Source organism: Stigmatopora argus, chromosome 1, assembly GCF_051989625.1.
Source record: "Stigmatopora argus isolate UIUO_Sarg chromosome 1, RoL_Sarg_1.0, whole genome shotgun sequence".
In the NCBI taxonomy this organism is placed as follows: Eukaryota; Metazoa; Chordata; class Actinopteri; order Syngnathiformes; family Syngnathidae; genus Stigmatopora; species Stigmatopora argus.
This window is the reverse complement of record NC_135387.1, coordinates 25,927,521-25,943,848: the sequence shown is the minus strand read 5'-3', so window position 1 is coordinate 25,943,848 and position 16,328 is coordinate 25,927,521. Positions and strand designations below refer to the sequence as shown.

The 16,328-nt window shown below is 42.8% G+C and overlaps 2 protein-coding genes across 2 annotated transcripts; both read left to right on the top strand.

Annotated features, from left to right (window-relative positions):
- Positions 1–534: 534 nt before the first annotated feature.
- On the top strand, positions 535–5,559 carry atp5pb (ATP synthase peripheral stalk-membrane subunit b). The gene is made up of 7 exons (XM_077612504.1): positions 535–687; positions 1,938–1,974; positions 2,063–2,208; positions 3,191–3,354; positions 3,587–3,712; positions 5,084–5,263; positions 5,331–5,559. The coding sequence occupies exons 1-7, from the start codon at positions 660–662 to the stop codon at positions 5,406–5,408; spliced, it is 759 nt and encodes a 252-aa protein (XP_077468630.1). The 5' UTR covers positions 535–659; the 3' UTR covers positions 5,409–5,559.
- Positions 5,560–5,635: 76 nt separating this feature from the next.
- On the top strand, positions 5,636–16,203 carry eps8l3b (EPS8 signaling adaptor L3b). The gene is made up of 18 exons (XM_077612554.1): positions 5,636–5,876; positions 6,204–6,284; positions 6,459–6,580; positions 7,518–7,582; positions 7,655–7,813; positions 8,817–8,966; positions 9,589–9,674; positions 9,746–9,843; positions 10,187–10,308; positions 11,564–11,702; positions 11,777–11,847; positions 11,916–11,990; positions 13,014–13,159; positions 13,820–14,063; positions 14,453–14,554; positions 14,624–14,712; positions 14,795–14,927; positions 15,850–16,203. Exons 2-18 carry the CDS (start codon positions 6,247–6,249, stop codon positions 15,886–15,888), a joined length of 1,878 nt encoding a protein of 625 aa, XP_077468680.1. The 5' UTR covers positions 5,636–5,876; positions 6,204–6,246; the 3' UTR covers positions 15,889–16,203.
- The last annotated feature ends 125 nt before the right edge of the window (positions 16,204–16,328 follow it).

The following is a 16,328-nucleotide window of genomic DNA, read 5'->3' as shown; positions in this document are numbered from 1 at the left end:
ACTTTCTGTGTCTTGTTTTCAATGGCAAGAGTTAAGTGACTTCAGGTCACAAGAGGTTAACAAAACAAACATCAAGAAAATTCCCGGAGAAAATCCTTTCCAATTTTTCTCACGTTTTGTAAAATAATTTTGTTTTATTTCGAATTATATGTTTATTATTACTCGTGTTATTTTTAAATTTGCGTTTATTTTTGCATTCGTTACTTTTATTTATTTATTTATTTTACTATTTTTTATTTATTGATATTATTTAATATATTATTTTATTATTTATAAATTTCCCGAATACGGGATGAATAAAGTTATCCAATCCAATTACTCTTTGAATATTTGTTTCTTCCCAAAATAATTGCTTTAATTAATTAATTATTATTATTTTAATTTTAAAGTGTTATTGCCCCTCGAAAATACCAAAAAAAGAAGAAGAAAAAGACGCCAACATTGATTTGGACCGTGTTGACAAATAATGAAGTCTACCGCGTAACCAGCACCTTCTAGCGGCCATTTTAGGTAAATGTAACATTTCGACGATCTCGCGAGATCTCCTCGGTGACACTTCTCGCTTTGTCCGCCATACTTGCTGCTCTCTGCAGAAGGGCACGAAGAGACTGAAACACGGTGCCCGGTGTTGCAAACAACTTACCCATTATTTATCCACAATGCTGTCCAGGCTCGTCATCGTTTCAGGTACGAACCCCTCGAGTTTATTCAAGTGACTTATATTTGCAATTTAACCACATTTTGACGAGAAACACAAATTGTGGAGAAAGCTGAAGGGTAAAGTGAAGGCCGCACGTTCAATGGGTGACTGGCTAGTTGCTAATCTTCCAAGCGACCGATGACTACTTTTAAACATGTAAAACGCAATTGTGTGTTTTTTTTAAATCACCGAAGTCTTGTAAAAAAAATTGAATACATTGTAAGAGGCTCGCTGCCATGATAGTTGGTATTTCCGTAATGTTATTGTAAAAGTCACCTTGTTGACAGGTTAGCATAGGGCAGGGGTAGATAACCTATGGCTTGGGAGCCATATGTGGCTCTTCGCTAAACTGTGAGGTGAGGTAAAATATGTATTAATACCTCTAACTTCAAATATCTTTCTTTTTTTCCATTAGACTTTTCTGCATTCATATTTTCATTAATTAGCTACTGCGGAATGGTGTTGTCAAATTAATCTATTTAGTGCTTAATAAGTGGCAAATTGATACATTTTTACTCTTAAATTCTGAGTATGGCTCTCAAGGAATAAAATGTCTTTTTTTTTTTTAAATGGGATATTTCAAGAAAAATTGCAATGACGAGAAGGGAATAGAGCACATGTGTCAAAGTGGCGGCCTGGGGGCCAAATCTGGCCCGCTGCATCATTTTGTGTGGCCCGGGAAAGTAAATCATGAGTGCCGACTTTCTGTTTTAGGATCAAATTAAAGTGAAGAGTATAGATGTATATTAAATTCCCTAATTTTCCCGCTTTTAAATCAATAATTGAAAATTTTTAATCATTTTTTTCTGTGTTTTCAGTTCAAAAATCATTTTGTAAATTCTAAAAATATATTTAAAAAATAGCTAAATTAAACATTGTTTTAGATCTATAAAAAACTGAATATTCAGGGCTTTTAATCCAGTTCTTTTAATCCATTTATTAAAGAAATCTAAATATTATATCTAAAAGCGGCCCGCAGTATAAATTAATATAATCGAACTAGGTCGACACATTCAAGATGGCGGACACACCGACCTTTGCCTCTAATAGGCAGCATTTTTTTATTTGTATCTAAAGTCTACATACACACAGTTAGCGGAAGCTAGCATACTGATTGGAGTTAGCCCATGAATATTGAACAATAACTTTACATCTTATGAGTGTCGCGTATGATACGAACAAGGTTCGGACATTTTACACGTCACACTCATTTAATGTTTTGTTTTTGTGTTTGCAGCAAATGCGCTGAAAGGCAGCGGCCCCCTCGGAGCTGGGTATGTGCTGGAAAATAACATGTCGTACACATTGTTTTCCCTTTGGTTCATTTCTACTTGTATTTCTTCATTTGCCTTCCCATTGCAGCTTGGTCCAAGCGTCACGCACCGTGCACACGTCATCCCAGAGTCTGGCCCCGGTACCCACTCTCCCAGAAAAGGGGGGCAAAGTCCGTCATGGGATCATTCCAGAGGAGCTCTTTCAGCTCTTGTACCCCAAAACCGGAGTGACGGGTGGGTCAATTGTTTTCACCCAGAAGCTTTTGCAAGCGTCCTCGTGAAAACATTGTTTACAGAACACAATTTGTTTGCCGTGCCGTCCATTTGCATTTGAGTACGTTTTAGACGTTGTGCACAGACGTGAAAAATTCCAAATGGAATGTCTATAATTACATTACATTTCAAAAATAAACGTAACATGTTTTGAGAAGCTCTTTATTCAAACTATTGTAGTGCTACCATCACACCGTACAACAGCATTACAAGCTGGATAAGTGCAGTGGATGGTGCTCAAAGAGAAGCATGTTTTCATGCTAACACTAAGGTGGATGGTGTCTATACTGTGAAATTGATCTGCAACTTTTTCCAAGGGTTTGTTGTTGTTTTTTACTGAGTTTTAAAACAAAAATAATTCAAAAAATAACAATCTGAATGGTTTTACAGTTACGGGAGGCAGTTGACTTCCACAGAGAAGGGGAGGGGTGAGGAAAGGGTGACTGGTGACAGTTCAAAGCCCCAAATAGGCCTGAACAGTCTCGTTCTAACCGTGACATCGCGATATCTGCACGCCGCAGGACGCACAATATTTTTATAATTAGACGTCATTGTTTGGGGGACAAATAGGATCATTTAATGAGCACTTAAGGCCGTATCTCTCTGCTGACTAACTTCTTAAGGCTACCTTATGTGACATAAACCAGTGATTTTCTATTGCTTGTCAAGTGATACATTGATCTTGGACACTTCAAACGTATGCCACAACCATATGCTTCAATTCAGACGTGTTGATTGAACGGAGCTCTCAAGATCCCTTATTTTTCACACCGACCTTACGTTGCCAAAAAAGAAGGATGCAGATCCGGAACATATTTTGGGTCCGGTAACATAAAAATAAACAATGCAACGACTCTAGTATCTTCTTTTTTTACAATTGCAATCAAGCAGAACATTATAGTGGACGGTTAATGAAATGAAAGAAACCTACTTTGTCTTTCAGGACCCTACATGCTCGGCACCGGACTCCTGGTCTATCTCCTCTCCAAGGAAATCTACGTCATCAACCACGAGACCTTTGCCGGCGCCTCCATCGGCGCCATCATCATCTATGGCATTAAGAAATATGGGCCCAGCGTCGCCGCTTTTGCCGACAAGCTCAATGAGGTCTGTGCGCCTCGATTTGAATCCAAAGTCTAGCTAGTGTTTATATTTAAATTTTCACTCAACCTGGAGTTCTTCATAAATCCAACACTTGATGGGAATTTTATTCACCAAGCTGTGCACAAAAAACCCATTGATCAAGCAGTGGTGCATTCAAAAGATTAGAGAAGGTCAAATGGAGTTGACCTTAAATGGTTGCGATGCTATCAAGTTTTATTCAAGATTTGCTTTTCAGGACAAAGTGGCCAAAGCTCAGGAAGTCAAGGACTTTGCCATGTCCAGCCTGACTCAGGCCATTGAGGACGAGAAGAAGGAACAGTGGCGAGTCGAGGGTCGATCCATGCTCTTTGACGCAAAGAGGGTAAGTTGTGAAGTATAAAGGTGTTCGGAAAACCAAATACAGTGGTACCTCGAGATACGAGCAATTTGAAATACAAGTAAAATTTGGGGCAAATTTCAGTGTTTTTTTTCCCGTTAGTCAGTGCGAATGGCGTATATACTACTTCTCGTTGGCAAGTGGTCGTGCATTATCCTATTGTGAGGACATTTGTGTGCATCATTTTCGGAATATTTTGAAGGGAATACAAAAGCAAACAACCATCGATAGGTTGCATGTGAAAGTCAGGGTGGAGGCGGGGCAAATAGAGCCAACCCGGCTGGGAGAAGAAAGGTATCAACATTTAAAACAAAATTAGAATGAAGTTTAGGGTAAGGTTAGATTAAACTTATTTTTGAGTGTGACTCCATCGTAATTTAAGTTCATTTAAATTTCTTTATGTTATGTTACGAGAGCGTTGCCGTGCAAAAAGTGAACCCCCCTCCCCCCGTCTCTCTCTTTCTCTCTCTCTCCAATCTCTCGCTCTCTCTCCAATCTCTCTCTCTCTCTCCAATCTCTCTCCAATCTCTCTCTCTCTCCAATCTCTCTCTCTCTCTCTCCAATCTCTCTCTCTCTCTCTCTCCAATCTCTCTCTCCAATCTCTCTCTCTCTCTCCAATCTCTCTCTCTCTCTCCAATCTCTCTCTCGCTCTCTCTCTCCAATCTCTCTCTCGCTCTCTCTCTCCAATCTCTCTCTCTCTCTCCAATCTCTCTCCAATCTCTCTCTCTCTCTCTCCAATCTCTCTCTCTCTCGCCAATCTCTCTCTCTCCAATCTCTCTCTCGCTCTCTCCCCCTATATCTCTCTCCAATCTCTCTCTCTCCAATCTCTCTCTCTCTCTCTCTCTCCAATCTCTCTCTCCAATCTCTCTCTCTCTCTCTCCAATCTCTCTCTCTCTCTAATCTCTCTCTCTCTCTCTCCAATCTCTCTCTCTCTCTCCAATCTCTCTCTCTCTCGCCAATCTCTCTCTCTCCAATCTCTCTCTCGCTCTCTCCCCCTATATCTCTCTCCAATCTCTCTCTCTCCAATCTCTCTCTCTCTCTAATCTCTCTCCAATCCAATCCAATAACTTGGTGGGTTTTTTTTCAGATGATTGGAACAAATTAATTTGTTTTTAGTTAATTTCTTTGGCAAATCTTCATTTGAGTTACGAGTAAATCGACATACGAGCTCAGTGCCCGGAACGAATTAAGCTCGTATCTCGCGGTACTACTGTACTTGTTAAAACAATGCAATTCTCAATGATATTTTCCGCATGATTTGCAATGCATCATTTGACCAGAAAATACATGAGCGGTCCTACCGAGTAGTCTAGCGGGCCTCGTCCATCCAAGTATTTATCTGTCCTGTCCTCTCAGAACAACGTCGCCATTCTTTTGGAGACCAACTACCGAGAGAGGCTACACATGGTGACCAATGAGGTCAAGAGGCGCCTGGACTATCAGATAGGCCTGCAAGACCTACAGCGCCGCATGGCGCAGGAGCACATGGTCAACTGGGTGGAAAAGAACGTGGTGGGCAGCATCACCCCTCAGCAGGTAGCTCGGAATTTAACGCCTCGATCGTTGGAGACCGACGCCGACGTGTTGGTTGCTTTCTTTGCAGGAGAAGGAGAGTATCGCCAAGTGTATCACAGACCTGAAAGTTCTGGCTCAAGCCACTCGGGCTAAAGCGACCGCCTAAACGCTGGTTTTTAATCGCGAGATGGGCATTTTTTTCTTTTACAGAGTCAACAATTTGCCCCGTATAGTCGTCCGTGTCACTCTTATGGGTGTGTATAGTATTTCGACATCAGCCGATGGTCAAATAAATGCTTGTCTTTGCTCAACAGCAACGGTCTGTTTTTGTTCACCATTTTTTACGGGTTCGTTGGGTTTACACTTTCCACTTCACCGTATAATCGCAGCACGATGAGTGTTTTCTCAAGGCTCACCTGAAAACCTTTTTCAAGGAAATTACGGCATTGGAAAACCTTTGGACTCGTTCGTCACTGACGCCTCAAATAGCGATCCACTCGTGACCAGGGCCGAGCCCGATGATCTTTGATCGCGACACCTAGAAGCAGGAAGTTATGGGAAAAGGCAATCTTCGCTAGGAGAAAACATCGTGTTCTCTATTATGGAATAATGTCCAGCGGAGAAAACCCGACAGGTAATTATAAACAGCTATGGCGACGTAATTTACAGCCACATTTGTTTGTAATTAGTCTAATTTACAAGCCTCTGTGGCTCAATAAGTAGTGAACCCATAGTAGAGATTTTATTGTGTACAATAGTACTTTGACACCCATTTTAATTTTGTAATGTATGTCGATTTAAGCATGTTACTGTACATATGGATAACTAAGCATAATCAATTTATGCTATCATGTGACTGTAAATTAGGTCGTTCTGTTATTTTTTTTCCTTTATTCTATCATTTCCAAGAAGTTAAAATGATTGTCATACCTAAAATGTGATCAAATGTGCTCTTTCCCAGGTTTACGGTGATTTTTTTACCCAGAAAACCTCAGAGATCGAAAATGTTGGGAAATTCTCGTCCCTTTTCTTACTCTCCACGGTGAGTTTTTTTCCCCGCAAGGTATTTTTATTTCAAAGATGAAATAATCACTTGTTTTTGGTAGCTTTTGCCTACAGCCAAGGGCTCAAACTTGCCTACCCAAAGAAGCTAAACAGTACTCGACCTCTAATACGGCTACACTTGTAGTGTATAATTCCGACCTTTGTGTTTCAGGGGTTTCCCACCAGAAGAATTTCCTCAGTCCAAGTGGACTTTCCAACAAGATGATTCCAGGAGGTCCTCGCCTCAGAGCTCTCAGAGAAGCGTGCCCAGACCGACTGCCAAATCCATATACAGTAAGTTGACACGTGACGGAACGGTACACGGTCGATTGGTCGCCGGTCTTTTGGTCGCCCGGAACGTAAGTGATAATTACCATTTAAATCGTTGCTCAAATTCCCTAAATACAAACTGCGAATTACTATTTAGTCATACTTAATGCCCTAGTAATTATTAGGCTAAAGAAAAGCTCAAAATTTCCCGGACTTTTATTGTTTTTTGTTGGAGATCTTGTTAAGACCCTGACTGACGTAGCTTCTTAAAGGGACAACGCATTTACATACAAACTCTTCTACACTCACACGTCGGCTCAGTGAAACTGTTCATGGCCATTGTTGGCTTTTATTGATGCGTAGACCGTGTTTTTTTACCTTGTTTTGTCGCCGGTCTTTTGGTCGTCGGTCTTTTGGTCTCCGGTCTTTTGGTCTCCGGTCTTTTGGTCTCCGGTCTTTTGGTCTCCGGTCTTTTGGTCGCCCGTTGTCGCGGTCGGGGCGACCAAAAGACCGGAGACCAAAAGACCGGAGACCAAAAGACCGGAGACCAAAAGACCGGAGACCAAAAGACCGGAGACCAAAAGACCGGAGACCAAAAGACCGGAGACCAAAAGACCGGAGACCAAAAGACCGGAGACCAAAAGACCGGTGACCAAAAGACCGGTGACCAAAAGACCGGAGACCAAAAGACCGGTGACCAAAAGACCGGTGACCAAAAGACCGGCGACCAAAAGACCGGCGACTAAAAGACGGCGACCAATCGACCGCACACGGACGGAACAATCTTGTATTATGTAGAAACAAAACTTGAAATAAATGCTGAATAACATGAATCCCATGACACGAAGTCCCAAATTTTCAACATTTGATTCCGAATAGAACAGATGACAGGTCATAAGAAATCAACCAGGATCTTGCTTTTTCTTTTTCTTTTTTTTTTTATATTTGGGTCTGTGTCCAGTGCAAAGAAAGGAGTACTCTGAGTCCCTGAGCAGGCAGTCTGAAAATATTAACGTCAGAGTGGAGGTACATTGAATAGTACACGCATAGTGCGCCAGTAAGCCTCCGCCTCACCTTCCTCCGACTTCCACTACGCAGCACGTACTCACCTGCGAACTGGACGGCCAGCAACTGACCGCAGTGGACGACTGCCTGACCAAGCTCAAGAAGTTGAACGCCCAAGGTCGGCTGTGGTGCCAGCTGATGATCATGGAGGTCCAAGGGGCGTACCTGCTGCTCCGTGACACCGAGAACAAAGTTAGTCACTCTCCCGACTATTTTTCAGAATATTGTCTTCCACCACGACATCAACGCAGAACTCAGGAAATGAAATATCAGATTCCCATCTTTGAGCAATAAGAAAAATGGCCTCTACTCTTTTGAGTTTTTTAGTTCTGAGCAGTTGAAACCAATATTGTTTGTAGCCATCTTTTTTGTGAATGAGTTTAAAAAACCTTGAAGTGTATTGTGCTATGGTTAACGGTTCCTATAGAGCTGGTAATATATGATAAATTTCATTTATAACCTATAGGGAACTCATTTTAATCATTAACTGCTGTTGACAGTACTAGACGGCCAATCGTTATTGACTCGAAGGAATGGCCACTGGCCAGTCAAAATGGATTGGACGCCACCAGACATTCGCTGCCAAATGTCCCAGACAAAAGGGATTGGACTTCTAGCGAGGTCAGCGACATTGAAAGATGAGCATTCATAGCCAATCTACCTAGTTTAAATGAATTGGGTCTATTTTTGGTAAAGGAAAAAAAAACAACCTTTACATACACACAAACATCTTATTTTAAGCCCGTCTAGGTTGCCAGATCCAGATGAGCGATGACATAATCAATCAATCAAAAATCAAAAGCTTTTATTGTCATCATACACTGCTGCGTTTAACGAAATTGGTGGTGCTACTACACAAAGTGCGTTTTCCCGGTAAAAAAAACATAAATAAGTAATATAAAAATATAAAAAGTCACATCCTGGCAAGGTAAATTCTAAAATATTGCACAAACTAAGATATTGCACATTGTTATTGCACACCCTGAAGTTATTGCACAGAAGGGATTGTGTCGTGCTAAAAATTAAAATTGAATAAGTAATGTCAGCAGTCCGGCCTAAAAGTTGGATTTGAACCTTGAGTTGGATTTGTCGGCAGTCTAAATCCAGCCAAAATCCTGCTCCGATCTACACTAACCTTAACTAGCGCTGATCGCCCATCTGGTGGCGCCATTGCCACGGTTCGCTTGTCTTACAGGCTGAGCTGGAGGCACTCCAGCTGCTCAACATACAACAAACCAAAGCTGTGTTGGACAGTTGCGCTTACGACTCGTTGCTGCTGATCACCGTCAGAGAACGTGGCAAGCGCTTCCCCCAGGTTCTTATTTTCCAGTGTGAGGAGATGGGGGTAAGTCATGGAAGTCATGGAAGTCATGGTCCTACATAACCCAGAAGCTCATGACCAATGTTCCCTCTAAGCTGCACGCGTGCGCAATTGCGCACTACTCTCGTCTTCTCTGCGCATAGCAAATCATATGGAGCGCACAAAATAAAATCCCATTTTTTTTTATTTTTAGCTGTAAGGCCGACGCTCGAACCACTCATCCGCTGGGCCGCCCATTCATAGATATTAATCATTACATTTTATTATTACTAAATCATTTATGTGTAGTAGACATGCACCTGCTTATGGCAGGTGTGATACTGGTGTGTGCCCATAGCGAGCCATGATGATGTTGCTCACACCGGTACTCAGTGTGCTCAGGGAGGTTGTCTTTCTGCCCAGACAAACAAAAAAATAGAGGGAACATTGCTCATGACCAGTCTTGGCAAATTCTCATTTATAAATCATTGGGTGTGTGAATAAGCAACTTCATTTTGATGGATCAAAAAAGGATGAACGGAGTCATCATTTCGAATTGAAACTGGTTTTATTGGCCTCACCAAAGAATCCAAATAAATCGATACAGAAAATGGATGTTATTTATCAACAACAGTTTTTTTTTTACATTTATTCTTGGTTTAAACAGGCAGACCTTCTCAAAAGCGACCTAGATAAATGTATCCAACGGGGAAGCGGTTTTGTGGAACCACGCAGGGAGCAGGTGGTCAATAGGTACGTTTGCCCCCCCACCCAGAAAACGAGTGCAAACGAGATAACTTTTCCTCCTATTTTTCTTTTTCAAGGGCTCACCTTGATAACCTTATTGGCCTACAAGCTGAAGTCGGTGGTCCGCAAGTGAGAAACCAAGCGCCGGTCCCGCAATGGACTGAAAGAGACCCCGGTAAATTGTTTGGGGAGGCTAAAAATCACGTATGACGATGCATGGAGCGATAATGTAGTGTTTAAGCAGGTGTACATTTCACGGATGAAATCAAACTTTCCACTAATCCGATTTTATGACAAAACTTCTGAAAGGATTTCTTTTCCCAAACATTTTTTTTTAGAATAAATTGAAAGTTCAACATCACCATCTTGCCATTTTTGGCTAAATGCTAATGCTAATCTACCAGCTAGCTGGTTAGCTAAAGAATGTGAAACACAACTATAGGTTTGTTCTCTCTCTTTTGAATGGTAATACTTTCCAAACTGGTCCAATATGGTGTCAAAATTCATTCTTTTCAAAGACATACCTCCTCCTCCTGGTTTTCACGCCCCGCGAGATGACGGCAGTCACCGCCAGCGTGATCTGAGCGGACCCCGCAGGAGCCACGAGGTCGCCGAACTGACAGATGTTGAGAGGAACACGGTGGGTGTCAAAGTTTGCTTGGCTAACTAGATCTCCCGTTTATTTTTGACCCAAAAAGTTCACTCACTTGCCGCCATTTTGTCTGGAAAGGGTAAATGGTCCCAGTCAAAATGGATTGGCCGTCTTGCGCTTTGACACCCCTGATTTCGACGAATGTCCAAATCTCCTCTGCGTTTGGAAATACAGTTGTACCTCGACATACGATCATAATCCGTTCCGAGACTGAGATCGTATGTCGAGCTTTTCGTAACTCGAGCGAACGTTTCCCATTGAAATGAACTAAAAACAAATTAATTTGTTCCAACCCTCTGAAAAAAACACCAAAAACAGGATATTGGATTGGAAAAAAATGTTTTATTTCTTCTAATTCGCCATATATTGACAAAGTAATAAATAACGAGTGGTTTAATAGTAATAAAATGTGTTTAATAGATGTAAAATTAGACTCATTTCGCAGAGGGGAGAAACAACGACACACACTGAGGCGGAGGGGGGGGCTGTTCGGGGGGACTTTATCCACGGCACTCGTAAACAAACAAACAAATTTAAATTAACTTGCATAAATATATACAGACACTCAAACATATGTTTAATGTAACTTTACACAAAACTGAATTCTAGTTTTGTCCTAATCTTTTGTTACCTTCGTTTTCCGGGTTAGCGGTTTGCCACGCCTCCACCCTCACGTTCGCTATCGATGGACCGTTTGCTGTTGTACGTATTCCCTTCAAAATATTACGAAAATGATGCACATAAATGTCCTCACAATTGGATAACGCACAACCACTTGCCAACGAGAAATAGTCTTTAAAGAACGATCGCGGGACCTTCTTTCCTTAGAAAGAATAACAGGAAATGCAATAGCTGAGCTTACCCACATATTGATTGTGGGTAATGAAGTTTTATTCCGACAAAGGGTGCCATTGCCTATGGGTGTTGTGTGCACGAGTATACTTCATTACCCAGAAAGCCCTCTTTTTGCCCGCGCATGCGCGTTGTGCGTTTCCTGGTCGAAACTCGTCTGAATAAATCGTTCAGTCCTCGTAGATATAGTAGTTATACACGAAAGAGATGCGGCAAAAAAAGACTGTGCGCTACAATCATGGCAAGTCATGGCCACCTGGCTTGGTCGCATCTCGAAATTTTAATCGTATCGCGAGCGAATTATTCGATCGAAATTTTCGTCGTACCACGAGCATGTTGTATCACGAGGTACCACTGTAGTATTTGAGCGCCTTGCCATTCCTTCCGACAGGAGATCTTAAACCACATTTTGAATGATCTGGAAGTGTTCCTGGGCAAGGTGTTGGCTCCGCCCACGGAGACGACCCCACAGATCAACGAAAGCAAAAAGAAAAGGCTGAAGGTTAAAAAGCAAAAAAACAAGAGTCCAGGTGAAGTCCCTCAGTTGGATGTTGACGTTTTGGACTTTGCGTCCACGTGACTTGACTTGTTGTTTGGCTTGCAGTTGTCAGCCTGCCACCTGCTCAGGAATGCATCTCCTGTCTTCAAAAGATTAAATATGGATTCAATCTGTTGGTAAGTGAGCACATTTCCGTCTCAGCACGCAGACGGCTCTGACCGAGACGCCCCGCGTTTGAAAACAGGGTCAGCTGGATGGCTTGCTGGTCAACACCAGTGCTTCGGACTATGTCCACTACCTCTTCAACAGTTTAGCCACCGTGAGTACTGAAAGCGACACTAATGTCATCGATGAACCCTTTGGCTGCCTGATGCTGGGAGAATTTATGGCATTTTACGTCTCATATATGAAGCTTCTTCTATAGCATCATTTTGTGATGTTGTGGAAAGCCTTTCCCATCCAAATATACCGACATTAGCTTTCTGAAACAGTTCAAATCATAAATTGGGGTTTCATTACTAGCTCTTGTAACTTAAGAGACAAAGAGATAAGACATAATCTTTGAAATATTCATTATTATTCAGGGGATGCATGTTAAAACATGCACATAAGTATTTATATAACCTGGTACACGGTCGATTGGTCGCCGGTCTTTTGGTCGCCCGGAAGGTTATTGATAATTACCATTTAAATCGTTGCTCAAATTTCCTAAATACAAACTGCAAATTACTATTTAGTCGTACTTAATGCCCTAGTAATTATTAGGCTAAAGAAAAGCTCCAAATTTCCCGGACTTTTATTGTTTTTTGTTGAAGAACTGACTGATGTAGCTTCTTAAAGGGACAACGCATGTACATACAAACTCTTGTACACTCACGCGTCGGCTCAGTGAAACCGGCGACCAATCGACCCCACACGATATATCCCCCCCCCAAAAAACTGAATCACATAATAATACCATTAGACAGTTTCTCTATCTGTCCGCGCTTCTAATTGATTAATATAAAATAGCCTTGATTAAATTTACTCACACTCTGTGCTTATGTAAAATTATATACAAGTAAAGAATGGTAATACTTTAACAGACTGAAATGTACGTACTTTATTTCAGTTTTTTTATTTTTTTCATTTTATCACAAAATAGTTTATGATACTGGTATGTTTTCTGCTATCAGAACATGTTTACTTAGCGTTGCTAATGCTGCAAACTGAGTAACAATGAAAAAAATAACGACTCATAACCACGGAAGAGGTGCTCCTTACTTGTTTTTGTTATTTCATTTCATTTCATTGCACCAACTGTCGTTTAAAATTTACTATTTTTTATTGGCTTGTGGCGCAGATCTTGCCTCACTACCACTCCGACCTGCCCTCCAGCGTGATCTCCCCTTTGCCGACTGAGGCGTCCTTACGGCTGCTCAAGCAAACGGTTAGCCCAGAGGAGGACCGCCTCTGGCGCTCTCTCGGAAACAGCTGGAACATTCCCAGGTAACGGCACAACAGATGCGCAAAGACCGTATTTTCCGCACTCTAAGTCCGTGACCGGACGATTCGCCGAAAAACGTTTTGCCGACGGACGTTTGGCCGACGGACAGTTCGCCGAACGGACGTTTCGCCGAAACGGGATTCGCGCGCTCGCCCCCGAATCGTGTGTGTACATGTTTTTCAACCTCGGCCCGCGGGCCACATACGGCCCTACTACTTTAAACGCAAGGATAAAATAAAAAATATAAAAAATTGGCAGCACATTGTAGTACGTACATGTATTTAGAAATATGTCCAGCAGGGGGCAGTACATGCCCTTGTTATTCCTAAATGAATGTTATCTGTAACGGGCCGTATATGGCCCGCTGGCCGAGATTGAAAAACATGTACACACGATCCAGGGGCGGGGCGAAGGCGCGAATCCCGTTTCGGCGAACTGTCCGTCAGCCAAACGTCTTTCGGCGAATCGTCCGAGTACCCTCTAAGTCACAATTTCCAATAGTTTGGCCAGAGCCAGAGGTCATTGTGCGAAAAACACAATAGAATTAGAGCACCCAATGAGAGCTGAGTGCATTGACGATCACTTTTGAAATGAATTAGGAGCGAATTGTTGACGGCAGATTAGCCAATGGAAAGTTTGAAGTGGTTTTCTATGGCTTCCAGATCTCGATGGCCCGATGATGACATTCCGCCCTACGTGCCCGAATTCTACGACAGGTGGAGCCCGCCGCCGCCGCCCGGCCCCGTCCGACTCCCTCCTCCGAACAACCCGGTGAGCAGGAGTGGCAGCCGGCGCTTACCGAACGACGAGCGCGCCGAGGAAGGTGGCGACAACATGCGTGTCATGTACGACTTTGTGGCTCGCAACAGCCGAGAACTCAGTGTCTTTAAGGGCGAAGTTGTCGAGGTGAGATGCAAATTTATTGCAACATTTTCCATATAAAAAACAAAGTTGTACCGTATTAATTTGAGTATAACGCGCAAAATTTTGTACCAAAGGCATACCTGTCAACCTCTGCCGATAACTGCCCTTATAAATGAATATTGATTCCCCTTACAAACCCACCAAAAAACCTTACAAACACCGTACGACTCGTACGGTGTTTGTAAGGCTTTTGGGGGGTTTGTAAGGGGAATCAATAATCATTTATAAGGGCAGTTATCGGCAGAGGTTGACAGGTATGCAAAGGGTTCGATCCCCAATGGGTTTCAACCTTCCGGTATGAAGTTAGAGGTCGTAACTCGTCCCTTGTATGTCCTTAAAAGCGCACTTTGTGTTTTGCACTGGTTTTCTAGGTGGTTCAGAGGTCCAAGCAATGGTGGCTTGTGCGTAACAATGGCGGGGTGGAAGGAAATGTTCCTCAGTATGTTCTGGAGCCCCCGAGGAGCGAACGTAGGGTACGCTGCCGGCGGATTGATTCCCAATTTATGTATGTTATTCATTGACTTATATTACCGTGGCCGCAGAGTCCGCCTCGGGCCCCTCCGACTCTCGACACGGCGTCTTCGCCCGCTGAGGTCAGAGCGTGGCTGCACTACAAAGGCTTCTCCAAAATGTCAGTTGAGGTCCTCGGGAGGGGCTTTTGATTTCCTACATTTTCTTCACGACGATGACGCGGCATCTCCCATTTTGAGCAGAACCGTGGCCAGTCTCGGGGTGCTGAATGGGGACATGTTGCTGCAGATGAGCAAGGAGGACATGAGGACCGTGTGCCCAGAAGAAGGAGCCAAGGTCTTCTTCCATCTTCAGGCCGTTAAATCAGCAATCGCGGTAAGTGGTGTGCGGACATTCAAGTGAGGCCACCATTGGAGGACTTGCTTCAATTTTTTTCAATATATTTATTCTTAGTATTTCATTTAAGCATGTATCTTTTTTTTTATTCAGTGGCCTTAATCTTACTGGTACTCGGACGATTCGCTGAAAGATGTTTGGCCGCCAAACGGACGTTTCGCCGAAATGGGATTCGCGCGCTCGCCCCGCGCCCGGATGTGTGTACATGTTTTTCAGCCTTGGCCCACGGGCCATATAGGGCCCATTACCGATAACATTTATTTAGGAATAACAAGGGCATGTACTGCCCCCCGCCGGACATATTTCTAAATACAAGTACGTACTACAATGTGCTGCCATTTTTTTATATTTTTTGGGGTGGGGTGAGCGCGCGAATCCCGTTTCGGTGAAGCGTCCGTTCGGTAAATTGTCCGTCGGCCAAACGTCCGTCGGCGAAGCGTCCGTTCGGTAAATTGTCCGTCGGCCAAACGTCCGTCGGCGAAGTGTCCGTTCGGTAAATTGTCCGTCGGCCAAACGTCCGTCGGCCAAACGTCTTTCGGCGAAACGTCCAGTCATGATCCTACTTAACATGCATGTTTATATAATCAGAAAGGGCCTCTATTTACATAAGTATCCCATTAATTAGCAGTAATTGCTTTCTACTAGTACAAATTTGCAACCCAGTTACTGTGATTTTACACCCCAAAAATGCCATTGGATATGGACGCTGGGCTAACCATTGATAGTCATTATAAAGATATGACATCCACCAAATATAATGGTCAATAGTGTCTGGTGTATTGTTGATGAAACTATAGGAGAAACTCTGAAATGGGAAGGCTTACTTTTCAAGATTTTTGAAGCCCAAATGTCCTCCACAATATTCACTCACCCGCACTCACCAAAATCCTTTTCCACACAGCTTTCCAGCGAATCATCCTACGACATCCACCAAATATAATGGTCAATAGTGTCTGGTGTATTGTTGATGAAAATATAGGAGAAACTCTGAAATGGGAAGGCTTACTTTTCAAGATTTTTGAAGCCCAAATGTCCTCCACAATATTCACTCACCCGCACTCACCAAAATCCTTTTCCACACAGCTTTCCAGCGAATCATCCTACGACATCCACCAAATATAATGGTCAATAGTGTCTGGTGTATTGTTGATGAAAATATAGGAGAAACTCTGAAATGGGAAGGCTTACTTTTCAAGATTTTTGAAGCCCAAATGTCCTCCACAATATTCACTCACCCGCACTCACCAAAATCCTTTTCCACACAGCTTTCCAGCGAATCATCCTACGACATCCGCTACTAATAACCTCCGCCGATGGACGTCGGAATTTGGGGCCAATCTCTTTGCGTCCCTTTGTGGAACGCCATTTCTTCACAAACTG

Coding starts and splice junctions, on each gene's coding strand:
- atp5pb (XM_077612504.1), top strand. CDS start 660: ATGCTGTCCAGGCTCGTCATCGTTTCAG. Junction 2,209..3,190: donor CCCCAAAACCGGAGTGACGG/GTGGGTCAATTG, acceptor TTTGTCTTTCAG/GACCCTACATGCTCGGCACC. Junction 3,355..3,586: donor TTGCCGACAAGCTCAATGAG/GTCTGTGCGCCT, acceptor TTTGCTTTTCAG/GACAAAGTGGCCAAAGCTCA.
- eps8l3b (XM_077612554.1), top strand. CDS start 6,247: ATGTTGGGAAATTCTCGTCCCTTTTCTTACTCTCCACG. Junction 11,848..11,915: donor AATATGGATTCAATCTGTTG/GTAAGTGAGCAC, acceptor GTTTGAAAACAG/GGTCAGCTGGATGGCTTGCT. Junction 11,991..13,013: donor TCTTCAACAGTTTAGCCACC/GTGAGTACTGAA, acceptor CTTGTGGCGCAG/ATCTTGCCTCACTACCACTC.